Source organism: Poecilia mexicana, unplaced genomic scaffold (genome assembly GCF_051168715.1).
Source record: "Poecilia mexicana isolate PSO_F unplaced genomic scaffold, ASM5116871v1 scaffold_13, whole genome shotgun sequence".
Classification (NCBI taxonomy): domain Eukaryota; kingdom Metazoa; phylum Chordata; class Actinopteri; order Cyprinodontiformes; family Poeciliidae; genus Poecilia; species Poecilia mexicana.
In genome coordinates, this window is record NW_028263382.1 from 21,793,219 (window position 1) to 21,811,392 (window position 18,174).

The 18,174-nt window shown below is 41.0% G+C and overlaps 1 protein-coding gene across 1 annotated transcript in view; it reads right to left on the bottom strand.

The window, feature by feature from the left end:
- The window catches only part of inppl1a (inositol polyphosphate phosphatase-like 1a), a 34,403-nt gene that overhangs the window by 8,184 nt on the left and 8,045 nt on the right, over positions 1–18,174 (bottom strand). Inside the window, exons 2-16 of the mRNA XM_015003652.2 lie at positions 13,463–13,526; positions 12,770–12,917; positions 11,514–11,595; positions 10,102–10,248; positions 9,705–9,795; positions 7,983–8,072; positions 5,285–5,383; positions 4,287–4,437; positions 3,714–3,820; positions 2,344–2,446; positions 2,063–2,259; positions 1,764–1,881; positions 1,510–1,606; positions 539–677; positions 351–450 (exon numbers count right to left, since the gene is read on the bottom strand). Of these exons, the coding sequence (XP_014859138.2) occupies positions 351–450; positions 539–677; positions 1,510–1,606; positions 1,764–1,881; positions 2,063–2,259; positions 2,344–2,446; positions 3,714–3,820; positions 4,287–4,437; positions 5,285–5,383; positions 7,983–8,072; positions 9,705–9,795; positions 10,102–10,248; positions 11,514–11,595; positions 12,770–12,917; positions 13,463–13,526 (1,733 nt within the window). The remainder of the gene's footprint in view (positions 1–350; positions 451–538; positions 678–1,509; positions 1,607–1,763; positions 1,882–2,062; positions 2,260–2,343; positions 2,447–3,713; positions 3,821–4,286; positions 4,438–5,284; positions 5,384–7,982; positions 8,073–9,704; positions 9,796–10,101; positions 10,249–11,513; positions 11,596–12,769; positions 12,918–13,462; positions 13,527–18,174) is intronic.

Below are 18,174 nucleotides of genomic sequence, written 5' to 3' on the forward strand. Positions count from 1 at the left end.
TATTCTAACTTTTAATAGTATTTTTTTTTCAAACTTTTTAAACAAAAAGACTGAAATTTCTGGGCGGAGGATACTTTTAAAAACAGCTAACCTTCAAAATAAGTGTATTTACAGCCTATCCCTCTTTTTCCTCTGGTTTCTCTCTCGCTTGCTCTAACTGAAAAGGAAACCTGTGGTTTTAGTGAACTATTTAAAAGGATGGGCAGGTGCTTTTGGTAAATGTGAGTCATAGCTTAGGCTGATTTACGAGGCCACTGAAATTCTGTTAAGGACAGAAACATTTTGACTGCGGTGAGATTTCAGCTCCTGGAAACAGCGCAAACAATAAATGCCTGATGAGTGACACTAACCAAAGCGTAAAAACACTTTATTCTTCTCTCTCTCCAGGTTGAGCTGGTCCACTTTGAGCAGAGGCTCAAATTCCTTCCTGTTAATGTAATTTAAAATTTCCTGCAAGAAACGCACAAACAACGGGGACAGAAATGGATCAGAAACGATGTTTCGCGCCATCGATCGAGTGGAGTTTGTTTTAACTCACCTGAATGTCCATATCCAGTCTGTAGTTGAGGTCGCCAAGCCAAAACAAATGTGTAAAGCGCAGCGAGATGTCAAAGGAGCTCAGCTGTTTGTCTCCCAAAGACAGCAGCCGCAGGATGTCCAGATAGTTCTGGTTCCTCCTGGAAAAGGTCAAACAGTTGTTGGATGACCATTGAGAAGAGATAAAGCAGAAAAATAAGAGAGAAAAAAGGGCTTTTACACAAATTAAATTATTAACTTAAAATAAATAATTTTTAAGTTAATATAAGAAGCAATTTGATGACTTAGACTGAAGACCATACTATCAAGTACTAATAATAGTATTAAAACAAAGAGATATGGAAAGGCATCACATTCAGCCTGACTCCATGTTTCAACCCAAATTCTCATCAACTAACCTGAAACCCTGTGGTTGCTTCACTGTTTCCATTAGTTATCTGATGAACCAACAGAAAAACTATTCCACTTACGTCCACTGGGTGTCAGTAATGGTGATGATAATGATAGGACGGATTATCCTACCCGAGGTTGATTGTGTTTTTATTACTGTGAAAATCAGGATACTGACTGGACAGAATGAATAGTAGCAGCTAATGAGCTTAAAATATCTTAATTATTATCTTTAAAGGAGCCAAATAGATTTAGCCAACAACTGTTAACTTATAGAATCAAAATAAAATATCAAATTTGTCAGAAATGATTCCTAATCATTTATGACAAAGTCTTTCTTTAATATTCAGTAACATCGATTGTACAGATCTAATAGTATATTTTATTCAAAAAAAAAAAAAGATATAAATGGCTGAAATTAGCCTCCTGTAGCAAGGCTGGGACTCAGATGCAAGGTGAGGAGCTCCTTCGCATGGGGGGTAAATAATAATCAGACTCTTCATTTCTATCCTGGTTTTCAACCTTCAGAATCATCCATGTGGTGAAAATGTGTTTTAAAAATAGAGAGATGATACTTGGTACCTAGCAATCTTCTCATTGCCCGACGTCAGGTGACAGTTGACGAATCCAAACGACGTCCCGTTGAACATGAACGACACGCCGACCGCTCCTTTGTTGCCTGGACAAAAAAAAATTAAGCACACAATGTTATGGAAGACCGAACAGAAAATGAACTTAATACCTTGTTTTTAAAACTTTTTGAGAGTTTGAGTTTCCAAACTGATGACATAATAATGAATAATATTGATAACCAGTTAAAGTCGTGTCATTGTTACCCAGTGTGTTAGCGATTCCTGTCTTAACACTGGACATCCCCACATGGCTGATCCTGTTTTCATGTTCAGGTTTCACCAACACAGCAAGTTTTATGCTCCACAGCGTCTGCACGGCGATCTGCAGAAGCAACAACGATAAGGAACCTGCGGTGATCATTTCTGCATTTAGACTAAACTAAGAGAGCCCAGTCCTAAATCAGCTTTTTTCAAACTTCTCCTCAGACATTTCTATTTTTGTTTTCTTTTTAGTCACTTCCTAATTTGAAGAGATTTGAGGTGGAAATAAATATTTTCTTCACCGGTTTGTAATCCAGCTCCGTCTGCTCCTTCAGCACGGCTCGGAGCGACTCCACCCACTCCCGATCACACACCGAGTTCTCCTGCGACCCGAACACGTAAAGGTCATGGGGGATGGTGACGGTCATCTCGTCCAGAGTTTTCCCCAGGCCGCGGCACAGCACCCAGGAAGCCACAGATTTAGGTGACGGTACCGAGCCTGAATGCAAAGAGCAAGTCTGCCTGTTGGATTAAAACTCGTCACACTTTGGAAATGTATATCGCGTGCTTTTATGTTCCTGACCCATATTCCAGGTGCCTATAAAGACGGAAATCATATCAGGCTCATCCTGGTTGGAATGTTTGTTCTTCATGAGCTGCAGCAGCTGGCAAAATGCCTCCCGCTTCTGAAAAAAAAAAAAAAAAATCATCAGAGAACAGAAGTTCATCCAGATTAATGCAAATGTGGGAAAAATTCTCTTAATTATTTTTATAAAGTCAATTATTCAACACATGGAGTATCTACTTTTTGCTGAACAAATACGATACTGACATATGACAGATTTATATATTTGTTTCATATCCCATCTTCACTTATTTATATTTTACTAAAGCCATTACAGTTATCCTTAGCAGTGTTTAACATAAATTATTATTTTTTAAGATTATTCTCTGTCAAATATAAATTTGAAGATTGTATTTTATATCAAAGTTTGTTTGTGATTTGAAACTTCCAAAAGTAAAGGAAAAAAAAAAAGAAAAAAAAAAAGGAAAATCAAGGTGGCTAAATACACCGCCTGTCCAAAAAAGTAAAAAAATCACCACAGGGATTATTATGTTTCAGCTGGTCACAAGTTATGTAACCTCCACTGATGCAACGAGTTAAATCTTATTACTTAAAACAACAAGTCAGAAGGCACATGCTGTGGTCGAGGAAAATATGTTCATCTGTTTCAGAGGGACAAAATTATTGGAATTTACCACGCGAAAGAACACAAATAAAAAGATTCCCGATGCTATAAAACTGGGCTAAGAACTGATCCAAAACATCCATAAAAACTGGAGGAAAGTGGGGAACCGATATCTTCATAAACGTAATGCAGAAAAAAATCTTGAACGATTGGTTAAACGTGTAGTAAAATTAAATGACTAAAGAAGCACTAGATTTCACGGCTTTGTGTGCAGGAAAGAGCATTTCTACAAAACCATGTGAAGGAAACTGAAGGGTTTGTAACAAACCGCTGTGTAGCTTTAAGGAAACTATTGGTAAATGAAGTTAAATAAATAATAAACTTTGTGAGAAAGAATAAAGATTGGACTCTCGAGCAAAGAAAGAAGGTCATGTGGTCTGATGTTCCACAGCGACGAGGACGGCAGGCTGAGCAGATAAGACCACGCAGTGGTTCAGGGAGCATTAGACATCATCTTCACACATGGACTGGACACCACAGAGTCCAGACCTTAACCCCAAGTAAGGTACTTTGATTTATCTGATTCTTTGTGGAAGCTTAATGAAAGGATACCGCAGTTAATCCCCGTCATAATAAAAAATAAAGGAGGCCCAACTCAATGGCTTTTGGTGTGCCATGTACTTTTTTCGTCGTTGTTAGAGTTATTCACTTCATCTTTCAGAGGACAGGGTGTTATGCCCAACCACTGCATGCATGTACAAACCTTGGCGCTGGCAAAGATGAAGTCTTTCCTCTGACTCTTGTCCTTCTCCTTCTCAAACACAATACCCAGCTTGTTCTGAACCCTCTGGGACTTGATCAGCTGACGGACTGGTGGGAGACAGACAAGAGGAGCAGCAGACAGATGGTTAGGGATGGGCTAAATCTTGTTTAGTGCACAAAACATCGACCACATTTGAAAAAATCCAACATGTTTGTGGCAGAAAACACTCTGAGGCAAAACTGCTTTCTGTCCTTTTTATTTGCTCTTCCTGGATAAAGCAGGATATAGTAATCCCAACAGAAAAAAACAACGTCACAGTAGCAAAAAATGGTTTTGTGTCTTTTGTGCGGTGTGTGTAAACATCTGGTTTCTACTGAGAGGACACAGACAAACCCAATTTTCTCCAATTGAAAGTTTGAAATTGTGCGAATGCTACGTCGCTAATAGGAATAAAAAAAAAAAATCTCAGATACAAATGATGCTCTGGGTAGGAAATAGAAACAGAAACACACATACTTCAGTCAGCATGCTTATTCTGAATATTAAGCCGTTTAAATGTAAAGAGGTTCTTACTTTTGTCGTGTGTGAAGGTGGTCCAGTCCTCCTGGTTGTCCTTCACCTTCTTCATCACCACCAGCCGCCCTCCCTCCACATCCACAGACAAAGTGTATTTCTGACTCTTTCCTATCTTCGTCAGCTCCGCCAGGTAAACATCCAGCTTCACCTGTGATCAGTCATCAACAAACACACCTGTGTGCAAATCACTCAAACATAACTTTAAACTTTAACAGGGATAAAAATCCATTTAGCTTTGGTTGGTGATTCTGACAGTCATTCACCGTCTGCAGCAGTTTCAAAGCAGCCGCTACAGTAAACCTCAAAAATTGGTGAGCCAGTCTGTTTCCGTGGTAACACCCCATAGCGATATCTAACTTAAAGTCGCTGACTTGTTCAGGAAGATGGTTTTGCATCCCTTCGGGTTATCTCTTCAAATTTCTGATTTAAGCCGATTAAATTTTACAAACTTTATCTTATTTAGGACAGAGCGGTGTTCTCACTTCCTTGAAAATCCTCTCCATTGCAGCGGCGCCAAAAATAATAAACGGCGACGCAACGTCAAAGATGAGCCAAGAGGAAATGCGTTACGATCATTCTCGGCGCCCTGCATTCGTCAGCTGTGCTGACACATTTTGTGACTGACAGAACACCCAAGCTGTCCTGCTCAGTCATAATTTAAGTCCGGTCTGCCTTCTGGCACACTGAACCACATGTCAGTGGTTAAATTTAAACCTAAAGATGCTGAAACACAGCAAGTAACAGCGTAAGAGACAAATGTAATAATTTTCCAATTAAGGTTACATACATTATATTCAAAGAACAATTTGACTTTAGAGGTTTTGGTAAACACTAAATCAACAGTCGTTGCTACTAATCCCTTCAAACATTGCTTTAGTTAAGTGATCTCCTCTGTCGTAACACTGGATGCCATCATCATCATCATCATCATCATACAGCGAGATGAGAACAAATGAGATCAATCTGTTTGTGGTTGGCTAATGTGTAGGTGGTACCTCAAAGGCCTGCACAGGAATGGCTTTGCTGTGGCGCATGGAGAAAGGCGGAGGGGAGCAAGGCGAGGACAAGCTCATGTCCTGCAGAGCTTTCAGAGCCTGAGGGAACAAAACAGAAAGAGAGGGAGGAGGTTAAGTCGGAAAAACAATTAAAAGTAAGAGCGCGAGAGAAACGACCGGAGAACAATAAGAAGTGGGGGGGAAAAAAAAGAAAAAAGAGGAGAAACGTGCTTAGGCATTGTGCTTTTTTTTCCTTAGTGAATGCAAATGCAGGATTACGTTTCCCATTCCCTAAAGGCTGATTTAGGCAGAAGCCAGCATTATCACATGAGTCTGGACATGTAGCTTCGACGGGACTGGAGGCCATTTCCTCCTGCTGCGCCAGCCGAAGGGCCTCCTTACGAGGGAGAGGAAACCAGACCCAGGAAGTTCAGAATACAGCCTTTTACACCACACGCTCTAGAAACTGCAGGTGTGTTTATTTCTAAAAAGGTTTCACAACCTTGAACTTTTTTTTTTTTATTTTGTTTATGTTACATGTAGGGCTGTTGTAAACGAATATTTTAGTAATCGAGTAATCTATCGATTATTCTTACGATTAATCGAGTAATCGGATAAAAAGAATTATAAAATGAAATATTGGTAAATCTGGCATAATACAGGTGTTACTATCAGATATCAATATCAGTCCAATTTTTCATATTTGAGCATCCCTAACAGTTGCTTTATTGTAGTTTAGAAAACTAACCTGTAACAATAATAGCTCACTTTCTAAGTTAACCAGAAGAAAAGTTATAGAAAAATCTGAAATTATATTGAATTTAATAACAAAGAGGCAGGCTCACAAATGTGCTTATAAAAATGTCTACAATCCAGCTTTTAGTTTATGTATTCATCTTCAGTGAGTTTAATAGATTAATTAAACTCACCTTGCCACCTAACCTGTCACGCTTTGGGTTTGAAAATACGGGAAATGCCGCCTGGAGTGGGAGGAGAGGGCGAATGAAGAACGTAAGATGGGGTGGAGGGGAGGAAATAGACCAGCGGACTGACGAACCGTTAGACCGGGGGACGAACACGGCGGGAAGCAATACGGGATATTTACGACACCTTCACTGGTCACACTCAGAAACTCATCTACCAGCCATGTACGATGCGCTCCGCCACCCGTTTCTTCAGACCGGGATATGAAATTTATTGTGCGGTTCGTCGGTAAAGCTACATTTACACGGTAAGCATCAGCTACTCAGCCGCCCGCCCTGTTCAGTCTATCCGCTCACCTCAGCGCTCTTCCCGCCGTTCGCTTTCAACCAGCAGCCCCGGAGGAGAAATGCTGCCGTACTCCAGGCATTCCCCCAGTCATTTTAAGGATGCTTATTGGTTCCCCAAAAACGATAAAAAGTCGGGCATTATCATCAATCAATAAAATCCCCACGGGCCAATCTTGAAGATTGGACTTTATGCCGCTGAGACTTAGCTTTTGTCAACAACTCAGAGGCGGAAGTGAGAGCTCCGCGCAACGCAAATGAAGTCCCGGCCGGAACACGGTGCGCTAACTAATAAAACATAAATTAACGAAGCTTCGAGGCAGGTAAATTTTCTTCGAGGAATTTTAGTAATCGAGGTACTCGAATCATTCGAGGAATCGTTTCAGCCCTAGTTACATGTGAATGTCTATGTATTTTACTGAGATTTAAAGTGACAAAGAAGTGAATAACTGTGGGGTACATGGTCAGAGGTCAGGCTATAGCTATTAAAAGAATATCCTAATACCCCAATTAGATTCATTTGATTGGATTTCATTTGTCAAAGGACTCGTCTGTAGGCCTCAAACACAGGACTGATTGAGGAGGATCCAGAAACATTTCTGCTGCTTTGAATGTCCCAAAGTCTCAATGGCCTCCCCACAGAAGAAGCTTGGAAACAGCAGGACTCTTCGTAGAGCTGCCAGTGAAGCTCAGAGAACAAGAGTGACAAACTTCTGTCGTTTCCTTTCCAAGCTAAGACTCAGCGTCTCCCGTTTTGTTTCCTCGCTTACGTCAGAACCCGAGAAGAGGTTGTGATACTCTCTTGCAGAAGAACTATGAAGAATACGCTCAGTATGAACTTAGCATGAACTTCATCCAGAGGTGACCTCTGCAGCTGAATTTAACAGAGGAAGCCTTTCTGCTTGCTAAGCAGACAAATTAAAGGGGTTTCCCATTGAAGATAACATCAGTCATGTTCAACAAGAAGCCTTGTAATCCACTGCCTTTAATTCATGTCTTGTGGTTACTATTGCACCATTGTGAAACTCAGTATTCAGAGAGGTTTCAGACACACAACTCACAGAGAGTAGGTGTAATCTAAAGGAACCTTTACAAGTAAAGTGCAAACCTGGGCTCAGCGTTTCCCAAGTAACCCTGACTCCATCTTAAATTGTCCTCAAAATGTTGAGCTGAAATGCCTAAATAAAAGGAGCTCCTTGCAGTTGTGATGCTGCACTTAGAAACTCGGTTGGCCAGAGGTTAAAAACGGACGATCCATCATGTGAACGAGGTTTTCTTGACCACCCCTACGGCTTTAAATAACAACATGAGTGTGCGTGCATGTGTGTGGACAGGAAAAAAAAAGTCAGAGTCACAGGAGAAGAGAGGAAGTGGACCTATTGTGTGTGAAGATTAAAGCTCACAGTTAAGTTCCGCGTTGCTTTGTTTACCTTCTTCTCAATGGAGGACAGCAGATCTTTGAGAATGGCCAACTTGGTCACCAAGTTCTCCAGCTCCTGGTCTCCTCCCTGATTCACCGACTGATGGAGGAAGAAGAAAAACTATTAAAACCCCCACGAGATCAGTGGGGTTTTTTTTGGGTTTTTTTAACACAAAACTAAGACAAACTAATGATGATGTAGAACTATTTGTAGCTGATCGTTTTAAACTGCAAACCGTATTCTCCATGTTAAAGCAGGACAGTTTAACAGGAACAGTGGCTGCTGAAATGAGGTCATTAAAACACAAGTTTGACCGTTTCTGTGTCAGACAGAAATGATTTAGTCCAGGAGAACACAGATGCATCTTGTCTGTATAAAATCATCTACAGGCGTGAGTCCGAGGCAAAAAGTTAGATCAGCAACCAGAGTTTGCTTGTGTTCAAATCTTGACGGGGGAGCATTAAGACTCCAGATTATGAGGTTGAATTGTTTCATCACGAGATCAAAAGTGGATTGTGGTTTTAATTGAGCTATAATGGAGGATAAGGTAAGGTTAATTCGCTCGACAGAAAAACCGCTGTGACCTTGCTGACTTACTCCAGCTAACATTTTTACTATTTGCTAGTAACGTCGTCACCGTTTTCCCCTCCTCTGCGTGTGGTTTGACTCACCGCTCCAAAGACTGGATGTTGATAAACAACTAGTCACAATCCAGTTGAACGAGGCATATTGTCAAAACAATCAGCGTCGTCCAAAGTTTAGTCAAACTTTTCTAGCCTGCTGCATCAAAATCTTTTAAACAGACTTAAGATGTCAGTTGATATCTAGTGATTTTTCACTGCAATTCATTGCTGTTTATACTTTATAACACAAAACAGCTGTTGGAACAGATAAACGTGGCGTCTTCAAGCATCTGGAAACCGTACGGAAGGACGGACACAGATTCTGGGGATCTGTAATTCTTTTCATTATCTGATGCCTAATTTCTTTACATTATGGCACACAAGGAGGCAATGGGACTGAGGTGTTGCTTTAATCATTTAGTTTGTGTAAACTGTAGAATTTGAAGAAAGCACAACAAATCCTTTTCATTTTTCTGCCGTCAAGTTTTGTTTATCTTAACTGACCAGGAAACAGGAAAGGTTTAGTCTGATTTAATGTCCGACAGTATAAGAAAATAAGGTTGTGTGTCTTGATACACATTCATAAAATCTCAGTCTCACAGCATTTCAGCCACTAATGTGGAAAATCTCTGAGAGGAAAATCTCCTAGCAATTTGTTTGACATCGTTGAGTAAAGTGACCCTCATTATTCGACAAAACTCCTACAGAAAGGCTTTTCTGTTACTTTTAGTACTATTGTGTCTTCAAAAACCTTAAACTGAATTAGAAGCCTTGAGTCATATTATGCTCATCTCCCATAAATGCCCCCCCCCCCCCGTGTAAATCTGCGGGGGGTAAAACTGAATTCATCAGGATCTGTGACGGTGTGTGATTATTTCTAGCCAAAAGCTCCTGGGAACCTGTGAGAGTTTGTGGCAACGTAAAAATTTTAAATCAGTAGACCATTTTACATAAAAAAAAATATATATGATGGATGCTTTAAGAAAGCAGGGTATCCATGAGTCTCTCAGCAGGCTAATAATCTGAACAATGTCATCACAGAAACCTGTTTTCCTTCTCATCAAACAAGAACCCACAGCGACACGAACACAAAGATAAAGAAGCATACCTGTTGGATCATCTTAGTGACCATAAAAGCACTCTGCTGATCAAACACTTTAGAGAGGATCTCCAGACCGGACAGAACCTTATCCACCTCCCTGGTAGAGAAAACAAACAAAAAAAAAAAAAGATTTTCTGATTGTTTTTAGACTTCCGATGCTATCATTTCCTTTATTTCTATTCCTTTATAGGAAAACATCTTTTTAAAAACTCTAAATAACAAAGAAGCATGTGATTTATTCGCCTATGTTTCAATGTGCATCACGTGCCACTGCGGCCAAAACAAGAGAGAAGCTGGGGAAGCTGGCAGCTGTGCAGGATAATTACATTCAGAGATACAAAGAGTGGCTCTGCATGGGTACCAGAGCATCTATCTGAGGAAACGTGTCTCTGCAGCAGCTCACCCGTTGAGACGTTTGCAGGAGGCCACAAGCGTCTTGTTGAGATGGGGCAGTGAGGACGCTCCCTGCTTGACGGCCTCCAGGTCCAGCGCATAGCTGCCCTTCAGGTACTCGTGGGAGATGGTGCTCAGGCCGTTAGCTGCCAGGGTGCTGAAACAAACGGGTTCGAGGCAAAGGAGGTTGGCGCGAGTCAAAAGATTTAAAAGCAAACATTTGTATTTTCCTGTCATATTGACAACTATTTGATATAAATCCTCGTGTGAGGATTCCTGGAAATGTTTACAGCAGACACAGTGGTATCCATTACCTTTTAGATTCATTCATACATTTTGTCATGAATTCCAATAAACTTTCATGTATTTTGTTGGGATCAAGCTTTTGCTGCACTTTAAGCTGCAAGTCTTTTGGGGGTATTTCTTCACCAGCTTTGCATAACAACATACAAAGACTTTTCAAATTAGCTCAAGCTTAGTCAAATCTTTTAAAATCAATTTCCAAGGCTCTTGGCTCTTTCGCTGCCTCTTGTAAGTTATCCCTGTATTTAACTCCATTCATGTTCCTATGGACTCTGACCAGGCTCCCTGTCCCTGCTGAGAAAAGCCTCGTTGGGGATGGTGTGGTCAAGATAAGCTGGACTTTCATTTCACTACCAAGTTTTGAGTTTTGCATGTAGAGCAGAAAGCTCAAATTTGACCAATTTATGGATGTCAGAAGCATCTTAAGGCTAATTATTGACTGTTTTTTGTATGTTTTAGTCAAGAACTACAGAGATTCATACTCTTTAAACAGCAACTGTTATCATTTCACAAGGCTAAGAAATTATTTGTTTCCACTTCCTCTAAGGTTTTGTTTTGTCAACCCAGTGTTTAAGAAATTACAATAAAGGGGGGGGGGGGAAATCATGAGTCATAACTAGTCACAGCTACTTTTCACAGCCATTTTTAGGCTTGCTCACTTGACTCTGTTTGACAAATATCAGAAACGCTGAGCAGAAACTCTGAGCCGACGTATGCAGGTCTGAAGCGCTCTGTCCCAGAACCGCTAACGCTTCTTCAAAGCTCTGCATCGTCTGTGAGGAGCGTGGTTTCCAGCAGGATGTGGTTTGTCTTCCAGAGGCAGACACATGTTGCAGAGTGGAGGGCGGGGGGAAGAGCGCGTCTCTCATCAAAAAAAAAAAAAAAAAAAAAAAAAAAAAATTGACTCTGATACAGCAATTATGTTTGATCTAAAAATATTTGTTGAGGTGCTAAGATGAGAGAGAAGATGAAAGAAAAACACAGAGTGACGTTCTGTTCCAGTAAACTCTGCCACGTGTTTGTGTGAAGCAACAGGCTTCCTCTGTTTGAAACACGGCTGTGTCAGTCATTCATGTCAGCAGGACAAAAATCAAACGATACGCAGCTCAGACTTTGTACCTTTCTGTCGGCGTTTCAGGTCCGGGGGGAGTGGAGGTGGAGGCAGAGCGAGGGGGGAGGGGCGGCTTCTCATCCTCTCCATCTAAAAGTTACAGAAATATATAGTTAGTTTGATGAAAAAATTACAGGCACCTTTTATAATCCCTAACCTTTTATACATGCAGAACGACAGACCGAAATATTTATTGGGATTTTAAGTGATAGATCAACAGAAAAAGGAAGCTGACATGCAGTTTACAAAATATTACAAGTCAAAATTAAATAGGTTTGGTCTGCGCTTGTTTTCATTGTCAAAACTGCCACGATAAAAAGCGATTTCGGCGTTCAGCCCGACCATGCAGAGCGCTGAAGATTCAAGATTCAGTCCTCGAGGACAGGAGTTTTAAGATAATTCCCTCACTGAGCTCGACTGAATCAAACAAATGTTTCATTAGTAGGCTCCTGCAGAACTCCATGACGTGCCATTCCAATCAGCTGTGCTCCGGCATGAACGGGCATAAAACCAGCAGGACACCGGCCCGTTAGAACTGGAGTTGAACAAGCCTAATTCAGACCATGAGCTTGTCCTGGTGAGAGGAAAAATCTCCAGTTTTTAGATCATAGCAGGTTATTCCCCAGTACTGCTTTGCATTCATCTGCCCACAAACTGTAAGCAGATTCCCTGTCCCTGCTGCACAAAGCCATGCCCACAGCATGATGCTGCCACCATCACTGGGAATGTTGTGTTCAGAGAGGCGGTTATTTTTTTATTTCTACCAAAGAAGCATTTTGCAGATCAGTTTTGGTCTCGTCTAACCACAGAACATTTTCCACATCCTCACCGTAACATGTGCAAAACCCTGTAAGCTGCTTCTGTGTTTAATTTCTCACTATTTTGAAGGAGATATGTGGCATTGAATTTTATTTAAGGGTGTCAGATTGTAAAAGGTGCTAAAGACAGTTTTATTTATGACAATAAATTAAAAAAAGAAAACGAGAGTACATGTCTTATCCTTCTCTCTCTCTGCCTTCTTCATGCCTAGCTACTAATGAATGAAGGCAACTAGTGTCTCAAAAACCTTCAAAACATTTTGAAAACCATTTTTCGTGCAGCATTTCTCCTCAACTGGAGAATTAGACACCATTTCCTACATGTGTATAAAATGAAATGTATAGCATTGTGGCTCTAATGTGACAAAACAGAGAACAAGCAAAGGATACATGAATACAACTGTATGTGCTGTAGTGACTGTGTATGTCATTAGTGTATGGGCTACCTGAGTAGTCCCTATCATCAGTGACGGCCGTCTCCTCCCTGTCCACGGCGTAAAGCAGGGTTGTGACCAGGCCCTGGTTGGGCTGCAGGTACAGAGACACCAGCTCCGGCAGCGTCTTAAACCGCTTCGGCTGAACGCCCTGCGACGTCTGAGAGGGAGAGAGAGGGGAGGAGGATGAACAACACAGACAAGTCATTTCCTTTCGGGGAATTATCTCCATGAAAACATCCAAACCGCTTGGCTACAGGTGGTCAGGCAGCCAAATCTCTGGTGACCCCTATTGTTCCATATTTAATGTTGTGTAAGCAAACGCAGCCGAGGGAGCTAAATATAAGCCGATACAGGAAGCGGCATTTTGATAAACACCGAGAGGAGCAAACTGGAGGCTACAGAGGCAAGGAGAAATTTTCTCTAAAACCAGGGCTTAAAAAAAAAAAAAAACACTAGAAATCAGGGGAAAAGAAAGAAATCTGTCATGGTTTTGAAGCACCATGCCGTCGTGTGCATGTCCGTCTGTAAGTGGAGGGAGAGTTCACAGCTGTTGGCCAGAAGGCACAAAGCGCCTGCTGTCTGTGTGTGTGTGTCCGCACATGTATATATTTGTGTAAGAGAGCTCAGAGCCAACACAAGCATCTATCTGCCTGCCAGCTGTTGCCAAAGCACCACAAAGAGGCCTGTGCGTCATCTCTGTACCTGCACGGCCAGAAAGCCCTCATCGTCTGGGAGGATTCTGTAGGTGTGGACGTGCTTCTGAAACCTGCAGGGACAGACAGACAATTAAACACACCGCAGACAGAGCGATGAAGGGACAAGCAGAAATAGGAAGAAATCAAGCAAGGAGATATTTATTTTGATTCGGTCAAGGAAAACGTAAACTCAGACGACAGGATTGTGTGTGTGTGTGTGTGTGTGTGGGGGGGGGGGTGTTCAGCTTCAACCTGCTGCTGTCTATCACAGTTATGACTGCCTGCTTTATCCTTACTGTAGCATGATACAGTAAAACAGAACCCCAGTGTTTATTCACTGAACCGTTAAAGAGACAGAATGAGGAAATGTTTAAAAATGTATTAAAAAATGAGTTAAAATGTTTTCAATCACAGTGTTTCTGACTAAAAAAAACAAACAAAAAAAAAAAAAACAGGTCTGATCTCTTTTTATGTTTTCAACCAATCACGGATCAATGCTCTGATAGTACAACGTGCCCGCAGCCTCGAGCTGGAGAGTAATGATTTACATGTCTGCAGCTCGGGTCTGCTCAGTCGACCGGTCACATTACATGTCCAATTTGCCAAGCAAACACTGTGGTCGTTGTCGGTTGGTGCAAATATGCTTGTGTGTTCTCACAATTTCGGGCCTCAGCATGGCATCCTATGCAAAAATGCTTGTGCAAAGCTTTCATAAGCAAGTCAACATTGTTCCTATTTACCCTAACTGAGTAAACAAGGGGGAAATAAAGAGAATTTATTCACTTCTGACACCTGAGATGTTTCACCACTTTTTTTCATTTGACAGAAACATGTGATGGTTTCAACTGAGGAAGGTCAAAGGAATACATCGAGCATGAAGTCGGTTATCAATCACCCAGTAAATTAAAAATGGCCCAAATGTCGCAGTTATTTTAAAATGTGGCCAATGTTGAAAAACCCTCATCTTGTGTTAGATCTCAAAACTGTACAGGGTACAGTTTTGAGATCTGTACAGGGTTTTGAGAAAAAACAGGGCACATTTTTGTTATTTTATGGTCAATAAACGGTCTCTCAACAAAACCACAAGAAGAGATAAGCTTTGTACGTGTTCAGTTTCTACATACTAAAAGGGATTCGTCAAAAAATTTATCAGCAGGTCAGACCTTAAACGAAACCAGGAAGTGTCGGATAATAGAAGTCAACTGATGCAATTTGTGACTCAGAGGGCTTTAAACCCAAGTATTATAGGTTTTCTTGATTTTTACGATCCATTGTGCATACAAAGAACTCTTTCATGTCCAAGTAACAGTGACAGATATACAAATGGCTAAATGCAAAAACACAAATCCAAAACACTTTTAACTTTACCCAAATTCTGAGAATAAAAACAGAAACACTTAACATCTTCAAATTAGCAGAGAATATTCTCTTCCATTTTCAGACCGTTCCCTTACCGACCACTGCTACACTTTCTTGTTAGACTGTAGTTATTGCAAAGGGTGCACTGCAGTGCATGCAGTGGATATAGTGCAACTTTAAACTGAGGTCAGAGGGACATAATGTGGAACTTGGACCAGAAGTTCCTTTGTTGAACTGATTTTTATACACGGCAGCTTTTTGTCAGCCCGCTGCCTACAGCACTTCCATGTATGAGCTCAGAGCAACACTGTAAACAAGATAAATGTTGGCACTACATTCAACAGCACAATGCGCTGGAGGTCCCCTGGCAGTGAATCCAAGCTCTGCTGTTACAGCTGTATACAGCGGGGTTTGTGTGTGCTTTCCTGCTGGCAGTGGACGAGATCCTCCGCAGCTCGGTGGAGTAAGTGCTATTGTTTCTGTAGCTGCAGAGTTAACACGGGGAGGGAGACGGGGCAAGAGAGCAGGGTTTATTATGGGTTGGACACTTCGCTGTGCGAGTTTACTGTGCGCGGTTCCTGTCAACAATAGGTTTTGTGTCATTGGCTGTAATTGTCCTACCGGTTCCCTCTGGTGCTCACCCTTTTCTGCCCTGCTCATACACACAGAGGGCTCCCCCATCTTCACCATCATGACTGCACAGCGCAGTAAAAAAGAATTTGTTCCACACAGATTTTTTTTTTTTTATTATTTTATTGTCTTAGTTCACCAAATATGTTGCAAAATAAAAATAATACTAAAAACCTGAGCAGTCTTCTAATGAGAATTTCATTTATTAAGGGAAAAACAACAAAGCCCTGTGTGAAATAAGTGGTTGTCCCCCACTTTTAATTCTGCAATTAACTTTGATTAAACACATTTTTATGAAGCAAAGTTCACAACTTTTACACCGACACACACACACACACTTGATTACTATTAATCTCTTAAACAACTAGACGTAGGTTATGAAATCTCTGAAACAACACATCATGCTCCAATCTCAAGCAAATCATTGACATTTATAAGTCTGAAAGGAGTTACAATGGCAAGCCAACTCAGGAGTGGCCGGCTTACCAAAATTACCCCAAAAGGGCAACAATGACTCATCTAGGAAGTCACACATGAACCATGAACAACATCTAAAACCCTCACCTGCCTTTGTTAAAGCCAGTGTTCATAATGCAATAATGAATAAGAGACTAGCCAAAAATCATATCCATGGGAGTGTTTGACTTAAAGAACCACTTCTGTTTGAAGAGAACACAAAGGTACCATGTCTCGCATAAAAACACCTCAATGGTCCTCAAAGAAATCTGGAAAAATCAGAAAGTCGTGTGCGTCACAACATCATAAGACAAACAGTGTTATAGGAAACAAACATAATTTTGGTGGTAGTGTGATGGGGCAACTGTGCTTCTTCAGCACCTGATCAACCCTACCACTCACCTTGAGTTTGGCCTCCGAGTGATTAAGATCTAAATCAGACGCAGTCCATCCAAAAACAACCAAAACATGCAATTGAAAGGCAGAGTTTATGTGCATGGTACCTGAAGTAGTTGCACCTACCAAAAGCTGCATACAACAGTTCTTTGCCATGTCAGTGTATGTCATATCACATTTTCAAAGAAAATTCAAATTTAATATATTTTGCTGGTTTGAAATATTTATCAAGTTGACTACTGCAGCTATTCATATTTACTCATTAATACATTTGATTACTAACATAATCTAGTCACCAAGTCAATTACAGAAATCAGTATTCACATGGATTTCCTTGTTCAGTTTTATGCAACACCCAGCTGCGGAAACCTAACTGGATTAGGACCATCTAACACAGAATCATGACTAAATACGTTACAGCAGCAGGATAGCAGCAGATGCCAGAGGAAACAAAGTTACAGCGAAGAGATGCCGACATAATCCTGCACCCATTTTTACAAATGTTTAAGATCGACGCAGTTCTGCAGATCTTGTGATTAAATACTTATAATGACAAGGTTAAAACACTACATCACTGCACAATACAATAAATACAACAGAATTAAACCTGCACAGGACAGGCCTTACCTTCATGATGAGGAATTCTTTAACAGAAACATCCACGTTTGAAACACACACACACAGAGCCCTGACACGTTAAGACGTGCTGTAGTTATATTGAAAACCGCAGCCCTGACTGTAAAAATAGAAAATCCAATGTGTCTGGCACAGACATTTCTTTGCAGTGCAGTTTAACTGCTAGCTGCAATATCTCTTGTTAAAAGCTAAAAATAGATTTACAAACTTACTTGCTTTATCGCATTGTAGTGACAGAGATTTAAATTTTGCAGAAGAGATTTCATGGGGATTGTTGGTGGAATATAATAAAATAAAAATGCTTACAGATGCGTGCACCAGATTCAAGGAACTTTATGCTGTTTCCTCTGATTATTAACTGGACAATCATGCATATAGACACAAAGATTTGCAGATTTAAATGCATAGCAAGAGGAAGTGAAAGGCAAAGGCCTCAGAGTCAGCACCATGCCAGGATAAAAACTCTTCATACACTGTTGGCATCTCCAAAGCCCATAAATAGGGAAGTCACAAGTTTAACAAAAATAATTTTGTGCTGAAAATGAGCTTTTAGCAGAGTTCAGAGCCGCATTTAATTAAAATTGGACTAGATTTGTATGGCAGAGAACGAGCTGGGGCATGCGACTTTGGTTGTTTTGTCCTTCTATTGCTCAAGTCAATGAAATAAATTTGAGAGTCCATGTGCCACCCTCTGACAGGTATAGTTGATTATCTTTCCAATTTGGAAAGCCAGAACCGGCGCATGCACCACACACAGACTGCAATAAGGACAACACTCTTTTTTCTTTTAAAGGTTTTGTTGGCTCTAGTGGCCTTTATTTGAAAGTAGTTTGATAGGAAGGAGGGTAATGAGAGAGGGGGAAGACATGTGGCAAATGTCACCAGGCTGGGAATCGAACCTGCGACCACCGCCATGAGGACCAAGGCCTCAATACATGGATTGTGCTCGGCCCCTGCACCACCACAGCACCCCATAAGGACAACACTCTACACTGTGGATGTTGTTAGAAAGGGAAGAAGTAGCTGTTTAAGTGGCAGTTAGGAGATATAGTCTCTCAGATGTTTATGTTCAATTCAAGGTGCAAGAGAGTGAGAGAGAGAGCAAGACTTTCATGTGATAACAAGAAGCCTATATGTTGATTTGAGAAATCTTGCTGTGTCTTACCTATTTCAGTACAAGTGAACCCTCGCTATAATGCGGTTCAACTTTCATGGCCTTGCTGCTTCGCGGATTTTTTGTGC